The following is a 16,624-nucleotide window of genomic DNA, read 5'->3' as shown; positions in this document are numbered from 1 at the left end:
TGTTTAAGTGGAAAGACAGATCTCCAACCTTCAGTCCATGGATCAGAATCTTCTGACTTTAGAAAAGATCTGATATGTTACAAAACGCTGTGCCCTCAACTTCTATTCTATATGGAAACCAGTTCTAGATCAGGTTGGAAAGAGATACCTCAGACATTTCCCATGTATAGATAAAACCCCTCCCTTTCTTCTTCTTATTTTTGTACATTTTTGTACATGTTTGTTTAAAATGTGGTGCAATGGGGTGGGGTTTACTGTGGGGAGGTATTGTATCTTGTATGATTAAAAAACTGGACCTGGATCAGGACCAGGACCAGGACCTGGACCTGATCCTGGTCCTGGACCTGATCCTGGTCCTGGTCCAGGTCCAGATCCAGATCCTGCAGCAGCGTGTGTCGTCCCCCCCTCCACTCCCTCCCTCCGATAATCCAATCCTTTTAAAGTAGTTCATACAAGCAATTACGTGTGTGGGATAATGTCCTGTTAATCTTGGTGGGGGTTGGGGGGGGGGACCGGGCCCGGCCCAGGCCAGCCCCGGCCCGATTATCCTGATTCTGAGGATGAAATGTTTTCTCCTTTTCCCTGAGTGGGATCAGCTCGTTAATGTCTTTCTGATTACTGAATTATCCTGGAGCCTAATGGACTAATGGCCTAATGGACTAATGGACCGGTTCCTCCATCCATCAGAGTCCTGCTGGTCCTGATCCGGGTCAGATTACCCCCCACCCCCCAGGAGGAGAGACCTCTGAGTGGTCCGGGGGCCTGACCCGAGTGCTGACCCGAGAGCCGGGTGGAATCCTGGGTCGGTCAGCGCTGGAAAACTGATTCTTAGTTTTACTGTAAAGCTCAGATTCTGTTCTGATACAGTTTCTACAGAGCTCTTAATGGAGGTCACAGGGTCAGAGGGTCTAATGGGAGCTCTGATGAAGATGATGCTGCAGATGAGGAAGATGAAGATGATACAGTTTCTACAGAGCTTTTAATGGAGGTCAGAGAGTTAGAGGGTCTGCTGAGAGCTCTGTTGAAGAGGAAGATGATGAAGATGATGCAGCTGATGCTGATGATGAAGATGATGAAGATGATGCTAATGATGTAAAGACTTTACAGAACCGGTTTTTCGAGACCCCCACCCCTGTTGAAACAAAGCAGTACTCCCAAAAAACCTGTTCCCCCAGGTGGCTAAATTGAGCCATGGGAAGTCCCATGTCTCAACAGGAGGGATGCAGGGTATGGTACACAAAATATAAGTATTCCAATACATACTTAAACATTTTTGTAGGAGCAGGCCTAGTGGAACGAACTAATGGCACTGTTAAGCTACGGCTCAGGAAAACCATGGAAGAAACTGGAAAACCATGGCCTGAATGCCGCCCATTAGCCAAAATGTACAAGAGAATCATCCCAAACCCATCAGGCATCACACCCTTCGGGTAGTGCATGGTCGCCCGTTCCAGCTCCCTTTATGTGAAGGGGAAACATGGCAAGAGAAAACCAAAGAGGCAAATCCACTCTCGATGTGGATGAAAAAATTGTTTGCTGAAAATATGTTCAAAGTTCTTGTAAGCTGCCGCTTTCTCCTCCCTCTCCTACGCAGGAACTGCTGAAACCGGGTGACCAGATCCTGATTTGAGTGGTGAAATGAAAAACGTGGTCATCACCCCGTTGGGAAGGCCACTTTGTTGTCCAGATCACAACACCGACAGCAGTAAAGGTTGCTGAACGATCTACATGGGTTCACCAGTTACAGTGAAAGCTAGTAGAAAACTTTCCAGACCCTGAGTAGGCCGGAAGTCGGACGGTATCAAAACCTTTGTCCGCTGAAGAACTCACCTGATGCCTACTCACCAGCCACGGGCCTGAAGAAGATGACTAGCCCAAACTGACTGGCTACAACTCCATCGAACCCCAACTCATGACAAGGATGTTTATGATGAAACTGGATTGTAGACTGTTTCATTTTGTTTACTGTGAAATGTTTTAAGCTTAAACGTGTCTTGGCCATGAGTGATCGCTCACTAGGAGGGTTGGAGATTAATTTTGCCCCATATAGCCTGGGTTTTCGCCTCTCCCTTGACATATAAGTACTCGTTAACAAGCTTGCATTAAGTGTGTTATAAGTTCCCCTTGCTGTCACATGCTTTGTTAACAGAAGTTACAACAGCCACTTCCTGATCTACTCAGGTTTTGGACTGTCCTGGTTCAATCACTCTACTGTAATGTCATGATTCAATCACATGTTATCACTTCCACCCACTGTCTGTTCACTGTCCCTAACGGTCAGTTCCTGTCAAGTTTCTCAATAAAACCATCATGCAGGAGGAGGAACTTTGGGGAAGCTCAGGAGTTCTCAATGAGAGCCTTGTTGCTCTGCACTCCTCTGCTCCCCCCTTCTGCAGAAGTGCGTTAAAACCATTTCAAGCAGTCTCTGTGTTTTTCCTCGTTACGAACTTTTGTAATGTTGATTTAGACCTAACAGTTAGGATCTCGGCTCGATTCCATTCCAGACCTGGAGCGGTTTGTTTGTAGTGAGAACAGAATCCACACAGCAACCGACACGACTCACTCATAAACTGCTTTCACATAGAGCGCAGTTGACGCCGGGGCCACAGCCGGGGCCACCGCCAGGGCCACCGCCGGGTAGAGAACAGAGTCGGTGCAGCCTCCACACCTTTTCTAGAGGTGGGTGCAATTCATCGATGTGTCGATGCATCGCGATGCGTCACGTGACGATTTGGAATTGATTCATTTGAAAAAAAAAAAAATTTAATTAATTTTTTTTTTAAGTTATCCTATCCAGATTCCAGACTGAATCAGCTGCTGAATCATTTCATTTTCAAGAATGCACATTTCTTATTGTTCACTTGAAATATGGCAGATATGTTTACACTAAATACATATCTGGTTTACTTGAATTAATGAACTTATTAAATCCAGGGCTTGACCGTTTTCAGTGTTTTCCACCAATAGAGGGCGCTCTCATGCAAGTGCAGCTTTCCCTGGTCAAAGTTAAGGAAGTCAAAGAGCAAATGTTTACATAGTCATAAAATACATTATTTTGTGTCTTTGAAAAATACATGTCAAATGTTCAAAAAACCTTGTTATTTACTTAATGAGTGTTGTTAGAGGAACTGAGTTAATTGATTGGCTATTTATTTACAAATGTAGCCACAGATGAAGACAAAATCAATCTTGTATGGAAAAAAGCATTAAAAATCACAATAATCCAAGAATCATGGCACCAATAATCAAAATCGAATCAAATCGTGAGGTACCCTTGTTTGCACACCCCTAATCTAACCAGCTCCAGCTCAGGTTACCTTCATCAGTGCCGTCCATGATGGACACGCTGTCATGGCTGGACAGGAAGGGGGACTCCAGGAACAGCGCCCTCACCTGGACACAAGGAACACAGTTTTAGTCACCCAAGAAACAATTAAAGTTAATTAAGTCAAAATCAATACCAAACATTAAAAGGGAAATAAATATATATATTCTTTTAATCAGTGAGTTTTAATCGCTGCAGCTGTGAGTTCAGGTCAACATTTACATCAGATTAAGTTTTCTTTTAAGCTCCTCCCATCATTCCTGCCAGGTGTGATTGGTGAGGGTAGGGGGGGGACTAAATTGCTATTGATATGGCAATATATTGCGATATTTTGCCAGGCGATTCGATAAATATTCAAAATTTTCTCAACAAATCTTTGATTCAATTTGTCCAATCAGAGACGTGTATGTTGGGTAATTGATGTTTTTAGTTTTCAGTTCAATTAAATAGAGATGCACCGATCAGGATTTTGAGATCTCCAAAATCAATATCTGCCGATCAGCGATCACAGCGTGAAATCCATAAATTCTTCAATATTGTTGTCTCATGTTCAACACTGACATGGCTAATTTGCATACATAAAGGTGCAGGACTTGTGTTAAAACAATAAAAGTTTTTAATTGTGAATACCGTATTTTCTGGACTATAAGCCGCTACTTTTTTTATAAGTTTTCAGCCAGCAGCTTATACAAAGGTTATTCTGTGGATTTTTCTTCCACCGCTCGGGGGCGCTCTAACCAGAATTAGAATAAAAACTAAGACAAAATAAATGCAAAGAAGAATACGCTACTTCTTCTTTAGCAGATAGAAGTAGAAGCAGATTTCAAACAGATAAACAGATAAATAAATAGCGGTTATTTTCTCTTGGTTCTGTCCCGTTTTAATCAGCAAAGTTGCTGCCGTGTTAAAAGACACTGTTAGGAAAGATCTATTTAGGTACAAACATGTACATCATTTACAGTTCAAAATCCTTCTGTACATGTAGGAAATATCTAATTAACAACAGAAATATCTGCGGCTTGTATACCTTTTTTTTTTTTTTTTTTTTTTAAAGGAGCGTATGCGGCTTGTATGCAGGTGTGGCTTATATAACTTTTTGAAATTATGTTTTTTTAAATAGAGCGGGTGAGGCTTATAGTCCAGAAAATACGGTACTTGATATGGCGATATCTTAAACATATTTAATTGACCATTAATGACAAATTATCCTTTTAAATTATCATATTATATTACATTACATTACATTATATTATATAGCCTAATTTATTTATTTTTTGACAACATTGAGACCCCCTAAATTTGGCTTTTGAGTCCTAGGGCGGCTCAAGGGTTAATCAGGGGGTCCGACCCCCCTGATTAACCCCCCTGGTTTTCACACTCTGGCTACAGCCCTAGTTCCAGTAGTGTGAGGTGTCAGGTAACAGGTGTCAGGTGTGATTCCAGGTGTGATTCCAGGTGTGAGGTGTGAGTTGTATCAGGTGTTTGTTTCCAGGTGTTCCAGGTGTGTACTAAGGTTTCAGGTGTGTCAGGTTTCAGGTGTGTCAGGTGTTCCAGGTGTGTCAGGTAACAGGTGTGAGGTGTGATGTTCCAGGTGTGATTCCAGGTGTCAGGTGTGTACTAAGGTTCCAGGTGTGTCTCTCACCACGTCCAGCAGCTGCTCGGCCTTCTCTCCGTCCAGCAGTCTCAGTCCTGCCGTGGCCTTCAGAACCACCGGGGTTCTGCTCCACTGGGAGGACGGGACGCTGGACCGGGCCACGTCCAGGAGCTGCAGGAGACCTGGAGAGCACTGGAGACAGGACAGGCTTTTACTTTGAAGGGTCTGGAGACAGGAGATCAGCATTAGAAGTGAGCTTTTATTTTGAAGGAGACAGGAAGCTACCTTGTGCGGGTCGTCTGCGTACGCCGACAGGCCCGGCTTGATGGCTTTAAAGGTTTCGTGGGCCAGAGACGGAGTTTCTGCAGAGACACATGGAGACACGGTGAAGTTCAGCCTGGACCTGATCCTGGACCTGAACCTGATCCTGGACCTGATCCTGGACCTGATCCTGGACCTGATCCTGGACCTGATCCAGGATCAGGTCCAGGATCAGGTCTTGGACCTGATCCAGGACCTGATCCTGGATCAGGTCCTGGATCCCACCCTGGTAAAGATGGGAATCGAGAACCGGTTCTTGTCCGGAACCGGTTCCCAGTGTTTCAATTCCTTGGAATTGTTTGCAAATTTTGCAAACGATTCCCTTTTGGATTCCAGTGGGAACGAACGACGTCATTACACACGTTGCTAAGCTAGCAGTCAGTAGTAAACATGGAGCCCTAGCGATACAAACGCTCAATAGTCTGGTTCCATTTCAGTAAAAAAGAGACAACAGAGCAACTTGAAATACTTGCTAAGTGAATATTTCGTCTAAAGGAGGAAATACTACCAACATGCAAAAACATTTGTGTACACAGCAGCAATAATGATCAACGAATGTCGCGTTTTTGATCCACTTCCGACTAATGTCAGTAATTCTCAGCCCAGCAGCAGCAACGTTAGCTAGTCCTTGGCTAATAATATTGCTGGTAACTAATTAACTACCGAACGCTGCCTATAATATTAGTGCCATTTGCCTCATTGTTGTCCTTTTTTTCCAAATGAGAATCGATAAGGGAATAGATAAAGAACTAAATCGTTAAACAGAATTGACAATGGAATTGGAATCGTAAAAATCTTATCAATTCTCATCCCTACAACAAAAAAATACCATAAGTTGTAATGATGAAAAAAAAAAAATCGATCTTTAGACATACGAATCGATTTTTAGGAATTAATATGACAATGATTTAGAATCGGATAATGGATCTTTTCAACACAGTTCTGTTTGTCAGGCTGAAGTGGTTGGTGTTTCTGCTGTTCCAGAGGAGGATGTTGCAGGACTCGTATTAGACTCGTGTTGGTCCTTTTACAGTATATAAATTTGGAACTGGAGCTTTAATTACCGCTGGAGCTGTAAGTCCTGCAGCCAGGTGCTGAACCTGGACCTGATCCTGGACCTTATCATGGATCTGACCCATCATGAATCTCTCCAACTACCAGGTGCCATTAGGCTGCTAGCTGTGATGCTATAGCTGTGATGCTACTGTAGCGGTGCTGCTAACAAAGGAGCCAGAACTGCACTCAGCTTCTAAACAGCTTAGCGTTTCAATGCGATAACGAAGGCATTTGGCCGAGCGCGGCAGGAAACTTTCTCTAAGCCTAATAAAGCCTAAAAAGCCTCTAAAAACACTAATGAGTTTGTGTGGTCTTAACTGGATGAGTTTGTGGTTTTAACTGGCTGGAGCTGCAGGACTTACAGCTCCAGCGGTAATTAAAGCTCCAGTTCTGCATTTAAATACTCTATAAAAGGACCAACCAGAGTCTAATACGAGTCTAATACGAGTCCTGCAACCTCCTCCTCTGGAACAGCAGACAAATACCAACCACTCCAGCGGTAATTAAAGCTCCAGTTCTGCATTTAAATACTCTATAAAAGGACCAACCAGAGTCTAATACGAGTCTAATACGAGTCCTGAACATCCTCCTCTGGAACAGCAGAAACACCAACCACTTCAGCGGTAATTAAAGCTCCAGTTCTGCATGTAAATACTCTGAAAGGACCAACACGAGTCTAATACGAGTCTAATACGAGTCCTGAACATCCTCCTCTGGAACAGCAGACAAATACCAACCACTTCAGCCTGAAAAATAGAACTGTGTTGAAAAAAACTTTATTTATATAGCACTTCTCATACAAATAATGCAACACAAAGTGCTTTACATAAAACAAATAAACATAAAACTTATTAATGCCCCCCCCCCCCCTCCCCGCAGACACAAACACACTACAATTGACCTAGGTTCTACACACAGACACACACACAGACAGACGGTGCAGACATGGCTAGGCACAGAGGATCCAGGTGAGGAAACGGTAACAGGGAGCCGTCCACGCCAGGAGGTCTCATAGTCCGCAGCTACAAGGGGGGGGGGGGCCCACAGAGACCATCCCGGCCCGGACGGATCGAGGAGTCCACACCACAGCGGTGAAGCCGTGGTGCAGAGCTCCACAACCATCCAGGCCAGAACCACCCCCAGGACGACCCCCTGCAGGCCAGAGTCACTCCCAGCATGGAGGCTCCCCATGAGGAAACACTGGAGATTAATAATTAATAATTCTCATATTAATTCCTCAAAAATCGATTTGTATGTCTAAAGATCGATTTTTTTTTTTATCATTACAACTTTTCAAGGATCCTACACATTTTTCAAGGTCAAATTCAAGCACTTTCAAGGGTCAATTTAATATCGCTGGGGTAAAATATCTACAGGAATATATACACTCATAATTATTTTTTCCTCTTTTTATCAGAATTATGTTCATTGTATCGTGCTGTAAACATCTAGTTATGTTTCATCTTACTGATTTTATTTCTCCTTGTAATAACTAAACTATACAGTCTGATCCCAGTTTGGTGAAAAACACAGTTATAATTTCAAGCAATTTTCCGGCCTTGAAAACACAACATTGAAATTCAAGCACTTTGAAGGATTTCAAGCCCCCATAGGAACCCTGCATATGTCTAAAGATCGATTTTTTTTCATCTTTACATTCCAACTTTTGGTATTTTTTTGTTTATCCCCAAAAAAGGAATGTTTTGTTGAACATTAGAATAACTAGAGCATGTTTTTGCCTTTAATATGTTTAAATGTATGAAAACATTAAAGTTTTCAGTTATAATTGCATAAATTGTCTATATTTCATTACTTTATATACTGTCTTGGGGTTACATGAAACAAAGTAATAACATAAATCTGTTTAAAAAGAGATACAAAAAATGATTTATAAACAGGTAAATGGAAGAGGAAATGGGTTAACGAGGAGTGTGAGAAACAAATAAAATAGGAAAAAATGGTATATTATAATTGTTTAGATATTTATGTGGATATTTATGTAGTATATAGTATATGTTGAGAGGGATAGTTATAATTATGTAATATATGTTATATATTTATCATGTATGTAGCACATATATATTTATATATATATATATATATATATATATATATATATATATATAGGGATATTTATGTAGTTTATATCGTGTATATTTATATAGATTTATATGTTTGTATTTTCTAAATATTGATATAATATTTATGTAATATTTATATTTTCTATATACTTATATGGATAATTATGTAGTAATATGCATGTTTACGTAGTATTGATATAGACTATATTTAAATGGATATTGTGTAGATATAATAATAACAATAATGTAAATTCATAGTTATAAAGGGGTAGAACTAGGAAAAAGTGTAAACTTCTTCCTACTCCTTTTTCAAACCTATGAAGATGTTACTGTTTATTTTTATTTTTTATATCAGAGTTCAGACACATTTAAACCAACAAGTTTCCATGACTTTTCCATGACTATACACAACCTCTAAAACATCAATGTATGAATGAAATATAGGAATAAAACTATGTCAAAAGTCACCACAGTCGAGATCTAATGACAATTATGGTTTTATACAAAATAAACATTTGTTTAAACTAACACTGATATACCAGCAATATGTTAATATGTTCTTAAACTGTAAACCATGATCAGCAACATTAAAATAATAAAAGGCTTGCAATATTTCAGTTGATTTGTAATGAATCCAGAATGGATGACATTTTTGTTTTTTTTTAAATTGCATTACAGAAAATAAAGAACTTTATCACAATATTCTAATTTTATGAGACACTCCTGTACATGTTGGAAATTAATTAATTCACTCATTCATTCATTCATTCATTGCAGAGTGGAGCTGGGCGTCTGCAGGACAGGAAGTACCTGTGTCCTCCAGCTGGAACTGGAAGACGTGGATTCTGGTTCCGGTGCTGCCGGCGTCAAACATGATGCCGTACTGGAACCGTGCGTCAGCAGAGGCCGAGGTATCGGTCCTGGTTCTGGTTCTGGTTCTGGGTGACCCCTCGGTCCGGGCCGACCCCTCGGCTCTGGCCGACCCGGGCCGGGGGTTGGGAGGTAGTCCGTAGGACCCGGGCCGGGGGCCGGAGTAGTGATGCTTCACCAGCATGAGGTAGACGAGCAGAGAGAGGAGGAAGAGGAAAACTCCCGTCAGCTTTGGCCTCTTCATCACGGATCATCCTGTGGAGCTGAAACAACAACACAAAAATACTGACATTTAACGGTGGACAGCTGTTTGACATTAATAACATGTTTTTAGGGAGAATGTAGTAAGACAATGATAATTAAGTTTGATTTGCATCAGCTGTTGAGTTTCAGCAGGGATTGTTGAGGTTTTTAAATAAAAGGATAAAGACCCACTTTTTTTATTCTTGCTTTTAATTAATATCATTTTGTATCCTATTTGTGTTTTATCTAAACTTTTATTTAAACTTTTATTTATTATTTTATCTAATTTTATTGTAATGATTATTATTATTATTATGTTTATTTTATTATTAATTTATTGTATTGTAATGAGTATTATTATTTTATTTTATGTATTTAATTATTAAATATTATTTATTTATTTTATTATTCATTCATTTATTTTTAGGGAGAATGTAGTAAGACAATGGTAATGAAGTTTGATTTGCATCAGCTGTTGAGTTTCTGCAGCAGCTTCACTCCTGACTTCCGCTGATTTATGACAAAAATCTGACATTAAGTCAATCACAAATATTGTCATTAAATTAGTAGATCTGTGAACGGATTTGGGTGTGAAATCACCTTTTCTCCAATTCGTCCACCTCATATGAACTTATATTTGATTGCAAACATGATTTTATGTGTTTTTAAACCAGGAAACCCGCGTCAAAGTGTCTGTAAAAACAGCGAGTTTGTGAACTGAGTTTGGTGCGGAGGTTTCTGCGGTTTTCCTGCTAAAAAGAAGACATAAATGATAAAAAACACTTTGATATGATTACATTGGACGTTTCTGGAGAACAGTATGTTCATAAATGTGTTTAATTACAGTAGTTTTAATTGGTACAGGTAGCTGAACGACCCTGGTTTTTCTGGTTGAACCGGTTTCTCCGGTTAAAAGCGGCTGAAATCAACAAACTACACGGAAACAAACCTTTTACCACAAACGAAACAAACATGAATAATGTTTACGTACCGACAAAAACGACGGAAGAGCAGTTAATTCACTTAAAACCCAACTTTCCTCCTCATCCTCATCCTCCTCTACACGTCCTCGGTGACGTCATTACGTCGGCGACGGCGTCAGCACGTCCTCGATGACGTCAGCGCGTCGGTCCGACGCAGCCCCGGCCGCGAAGAAACTTTATTACAAACAACAAATCTTACAACACTCCAAAAAAGATTTAATTTCAATTTAAAATAACATTTAACATTGCATTTTTAATATTTTTTTTAACGTGAAATAAAAGAAAATTACATAAGAATTTGAAATTGTAATCCTTTTAAGATCTTTTAAGATCTATTTATATATCTATATCTCTATTAATATATATTGATTTATAGTTATATGTAGATATGTCGATATATAGATTTATAGTAATTTTTATGTATATAATTGGAGGTAAATATATGAACCAGTATATATAGCATATCTACTCTTATATAGTTAATAAAGTATATTGTTATATTATTGCTGTCTATTGTTCTCTATTATATTGTAGTATTATAGTAAAGTAATGATAATGTAATATTATAATTATAATTATAATTACTTCTATTATTACATACATACATAGTAACAACTAAATACTGGGGTTTGTTCTGTTTTCTTTTGTTTGCTTTGATTTGTTTGATTTTGACTATATTTATATATAAATATAATTGAGTATTATATCACTATATTGAATAGTTAGTAAAGTAGATATGTGTGTTTTATAAGTAAGTTTATTGAAACTCTTGTTCTATGTAAGAATGTATGTCAGATTCAGGGTTATATATATATATATATATATATATATATATATATATATTTGTATTCTGTTTTTTTGTACTCTTTTTTTTTATCATGCATGTTCGAAATAAAATCTTCAAATCCAATCAAATTAAAGAAATACAAATCATCACCAATCAGAGACAGCACTGATTACAGAAGAAAGAGAATAAACTAATAGATAACTAAATGATAACAAAAATAAAAAAAATCTGATATGTGTTTTTAAAGAACTGTACTGTAATGATCTAATTTATAGTTTTGCTTTTACCTTTCTGTAAAATTTCCAACAGAAATGTATCAGTCAAAGTATCAAAAATAATAAGAAGAAAGAAAATTAAAACCAAACCCAGATGAAGAGGCAGATCATGCAGCTCATGAAACAAAAAGAAAAGAATGAAGATTGAGCCTCTCTGTGGATCAGTGGGTTCAGCAGCGGATCATTACTGAGACCACAGTCCTGCAGGTTGCAGGTTTGAATCCCGGCCTGCACCTGCTGCACCTGCTGCACCTGCTGCACCTGCTGCACCTGCTGCACCTGCTGCACCTGCTGCACCTGCTGCACCTGCTGCACCTGCTGCAGGTCATTCTCTCTCTCTACCTCTTCCTGTCTGACACTGGAGTAAAGGGCCACTAGAGCCACAAAAAATCTAAAAAAATAAAAGAATTAAGATGTCAAAAACAGAAAAAGGAAACTGAATTAACAAAATAGATGTTAAACTTGTAACAAAGTGAGCTGGAGCAACACCTGGAGGAGACCTGGGTAATCTCCACAAACATGTTCCAACCTCCTCCTCCTCCTCTTCCTCCTCCTCCTCTTCCTCCTCCTGCTCCTCCTCCTCCTCCTCCTCTTCCTCCTCCTCCTCCTCCTCCTCCTCCTCTTCCTCCTCCTCCTCTTCCTCCTCCTCCTGCTCCTCCTCCTCCTCCTCCTCTTCCTCCTCCTCCTCCTCCTCCTCCTCCTCCTCCTCCTCCTCCTCTTCCTCCTCTCCTCATGTAATTTCCTCTTTATCCTCTGCTAGCTGTCTCTAATAGCTGTTTATCAGGTAATGGCTTTGACCTTAATGGTTCTCTAATCTTTTTTCTGCCTCTTTATTTTCATCAGCTGATTGTCGTCAGAACAAAAGCGGCGCCGGATCCTAATCGTCTGCAGATTTACATATAAATGACATTTAGACGCAGTCGTGTCGCAGTGGGACACTAATCCACCTAAGTTGTTAATCATAGCAGAGATGAATGGATGAATGGATGAATGGATGAATTACGCGGCTCGTGCTGCAGGCTAAAATACACATGTTTCAAGGTCAAATTCCAGCACTTTCAAGCACTTTCAAGGGTCATTTTCTGATATGTATACTCATAATTATTTTTTCCTCTTTTTATCACAATTATGTACATTGTATCGTGCTGTAAACATCTAGTTATGTTTCATCTTACTGGTTTTATTTCTCCTTGTAATAACTAAACTATACAGTCTGATCCCAATTTGGTGAAAGACACAGTTATAATTTCAAGCACTTAAACTAAAATTCAAGCACTTTTCAGGTCTTGAAAACACAACTTTGAAATTCACATTTTTGTTTATGACACAAATCAGACATTAATCAATCACTAATGTTGTCGTTAAATTAGCAGATCTGGTGTGAAATCACTTCTTCTCCAATTCGTCCACTTCATATGAACTTATATTTGGTTGTAAAAAAGATTTTATGTGAGTTTAAACCAGAGCTGGTAGAGTAGCCAAAAATTGTACTCAAGTAAAAGTACTGTTACTTCAGAATAATATGACTCAAGTAGAAGTAAAAAGTATCATCCAAACAATTACTTGAGTAAAAGAAAAAAAGTACTTGGTGAAAAAACTACTCAAGTACTGAGTAACTGTTGAGTAACGTCTGATTTATTTTTTTAACACAACCATTCAAACAAAAGTACGAAATAATCATCTTCAGGCAAATTAAATCAATAAAATAATAAAATAAATGAAAATTAATACAAAAATAGCTTAAATTAAAATAATCTTAAAGTAAATTCAAGTACTTTAATAAATAATAAAATAATAACAGAATAAAAAAATAAATTAAGCACAAGTAGCACAAAATGTCCAGCCTTTGTACTTTTCTTTTTTAACCAGGCAGAACTAGAACAAACATGAACTCATAGAAACTCTGTGTGTGTTTGAGTCTGTGTAAATGTGACAAAACATGCACAAACTAACATTTTTCCCAAAGAATCACCCAGTGATGTCATGAGATTGACACGTACGTGGATAAAAGAGATAAAAGAAAAGTAACAGCTCAACGTAGCCTAATGTAGCGGAGGAAGAGGAACAGTTTCTTCTTCACAAATCTACTCAAGTAAAAGTAAAAAGTATAGTGATTCAAAACTACTCCTAAAAGTACAACATTTCCCAAAACTTACTGAAGTAAATGTAACGGAGTAAATGTAACTCGTTACTACCAACTCTGGTTAAAACAAGGAAACTCGCGTTTAAGTGGTTGTAAAAACAACGTGTTCCTGCAGGTTCTGGTGGTTCTGGTTCTGGTGTTCCTGCAGGGTTCTGGTCCTGCAGGACTGGAGGAGTCAGGACTTTAACCCAGTCAGAACCAGAACCGCTGGAAACTCCTCAGATGGAAATACACCCAGGAAATGTTCAATATTGGTAAAAACTACAAACACTCCCAAGTTCCTCACGGTAGATAAAAAAAATAATGTCATTAGCAGGAGCTTTTAGCTGGAGGGAATTCATGAAAATCCTGCACTTGGTGACAGGTTTTTGATATTTGGCGTTAGTTATGAACATAAGGTTTTCAAAAACCACCGCTAACAAATTGTGACGCCCCCTAGTGGCCGGTTTGGTGTCGCCCCCCGGTTTGCAGAACATTCCAAATGTTTCCCGCTGAAAAGACCAAAGGTCAAATCTCAGCTTCTCTCAGTCCTAGATTGTTGTAGATTGCCACTTTCTCTACTTTTTTGCTGCTAGGAATTCAATTCTGAGATAAATGTCCTATTTCAAGGTCATTTTTGGCCCAAAAAACTCCATATCTCTAGAATGAAGTCACATATTAAGATTATAGAGGATCTAGATCATATTTTTACCCCAAGGAAATACAGTTTTCTGTTTATTGGACAGGTCACTATCACTGTAGTGTCAATAATCTGATTGGGTGAGAACAGTGGCTTCATTCATTCATTCATTTTTTCATTTATTCATTCATTCATTCATTCATTCAGGCTGAAGATGAACCTCAGAACTAAGTCACAGTGAAAGCATGATCTTTGGTCATGAAGAGAACAGAGTTGCCACTAGGGGGCGTCACCATTTGTTTGAAAACCTCATGTCCATAACTAACACCAAATATCAAACACTTGTCACCAAGTGTACGATCTTTACGATTTTTGACAGATTCCCTCCCAGCTATATGCCTTTTAGTAAATGTAGTAAATAACTTTAAGCTACCTGTGTTTAAGTTCAGGAGTTCCTCATGGATCCGTTCTCAGACCTCAGTTCATCTGACATGAACAGCTTCTGCATGACCAAGCAGTTTCATTAATGCTTCTGTTTTTCATTGCTAACTGTTGCTTGAGGTCCAACAGAACCAGCCGGCGGAGGTCCAAGTCCACCAGCGACGGTCCAGCGCGGTCCAGAGTCTAACAGGACCGGTTTAGACCAGCCGTCTATACCGGTCTACATTTATACGTCTGATAAATGTAAATCGGTATACACTAGTCATCTATAATGTTATACGTTTCTACGTCTAATAAATGCTGAGCAGCTCGGCCGGAGCTGCTGATCCGGGTCGTGTGATCCCATCAGCAGGATTATTAGGATTCATTGGGAGGATTTCTGAGGATATAATTCAGCATGTTAGGATCATAATTGATAGAAGATTCCACTTTCATCTTGTAAGAAGCAGCTCCAGGCTGGATTAGACATCTGGACCGAGCTGCTTGTTTCCTGAGCCTGATTAGGGTTAGTCTCCTTCACGTTTCACCATCTCTGCAGCTCCGATCATCAGCTGGAACCTGGAAACCAGACCAAACTCACCTGGAAACCCCGACCAAACTCACCTGGAGACGCGGGTCCGGGTAGTGGTGAGAAAATAATAGATATTTCAATATATTGTTGCACTCTCTGTCGCAATAAATAATGGATAAACTGACGGCAAATATCGATATTTATCGATATACAACATGTACAACACACTTAATGGATTTACGTGGTTGTCACCGCACTGCTGTTCATGCACTTTAATTAGTCCAGCTGTTCAGAGTTTACATTTACAAGACTAGCAGGCAGTGAGAAAATATACTAATGCACTTTCTATGTACATTCTATGAAGTTTTGGCAATACCAAATAACACATTACAGTAACGCATTACTAAATAACGTGTTACTGTAACACGTTTTTTTTTTAAGCTCTGCAAATAGACTTTATTCATATACCAAAATGTGAGGGATATGAAAAAAATTAAATGAAAATGAAAATGTTCTTGTATGTGTAGATCATTTTTAACCAGACTTAAATGGACAATGTCGTTGCCTTTGGTCCTAATGTCGATGAGGTCAACACCCGTCAAGACCCATTAGGAAGCACAAACTCACGCCTCATGAAAGGATTACGGGTAGACCTATGACCATACCAAACAATTCAGTTCTATATATGAAGAAGACGGACTTCCATGCCATGGATGAATCCATGATATAATTTTGTTCTGCTCTAACCTCTACCATTCAGTCAATCCACAGAAAAGTAAAAGCTGTCCAGTCTCTTCCTAGTGGCAAACCATGCCATAACCTCCAACCCGGGGACTAGGTCTGTGTCAGAGAAAACCTCGCTGGTCCAAGGCTCAACACATCCTGCTCACCACCAACACTGCAGTCAAGTGTGAGGGGCGTCTAACCTGGATCCACGCATCCCACTGCAAGAAAACAACACCTCCACCATGCACCGGAAACCAGCTGATTCCCTCTTCTTCCTGTTGCTCCTCGTCCTCACCACCGTCGGAGCCAGTGAAAGAAACAACGCAGACCCGGAAAACCCAGAAGTAGCTGAACTTCAACACCCCAAGAAATCCACGACTGGCAGAGGAGCAGAGGAGCAGAGGAGCAGCGCAGGCCGCAGAGGCCCAGAAGCAGAAGCATTGTATCTGCCAAAACACTCACATCTGTCACAGGAACAAGACGGATAACTTGTGCTGTGATTAAAACTGAATGTTGTATATTTATACCTGACCAAAATGCCACCATCCAAGAAATAACGGATCACTTAAAAGATATTGCTAAAACGTTACATACACCTGTCACAACTAGTTTGTTTGATTGGTTTAAAGAACAGTTAGGACACGTTGGT

The 16,624-nt window shown here is 39.5% G+C and overlaps 1 protein-coding gene across 1 annotated transcript in view; it reads right to left on the bottom strand.

Moving 5' to 3' along the window:
- The window catches only part of entpd6 (ectonucleoside triphosphate diphosphohydrolase 6), a 29,381-nt gene extending 18,795 nt beyond the window's left edge, over positions 1-10,586 (bottom strand). Inside the window, exons 1-5 of the mRNA XM_061744795.1 lie at positions 10,482-10,586; positions 9,188-9,510; positions 5,205-5,281; positions 4,968-5,111; positions 3,318-3,393 (exon numbers count right to left, since the gene is read on the bottom strand). Coding sequence (XP_061600779.1) covers positions 3,318-3,393; positions 4,968-5,111; positions 5,205-5,281; positions 9,188-9,491 — 601 coding nt within the window. The 5' untranslated portion in view covers positions 9,492-9,510; positions 10,482-10,586. The remainder of the gene's footprint in view (positions 1-3,317; positions 3,394-4,967; positions 5,112-5,204; positions 5,282-9,187; positions 9,511-10,481) is intronic.
- Positions 10,587-16,624: the final 6,038 nt, after the last annotated feature.

This window comes from Cololabis saira, chromosome 17 (genome assembly GCF_033807715.1).
Source record: "Cololabis saira isolate AMF1-May2022 chromosome 17, fColSai1.1, whole genome shotgun sequence".
NCBI classification, from domain to species: Eukaryota; Metazoa; Chordata; class Actinopteri; order Beloniformes; family Belonidae; genus Cololabis; species Cololabis saira.
This window is presented reverse-complemented; position numbering and strand designations above follow the sequence as displayed.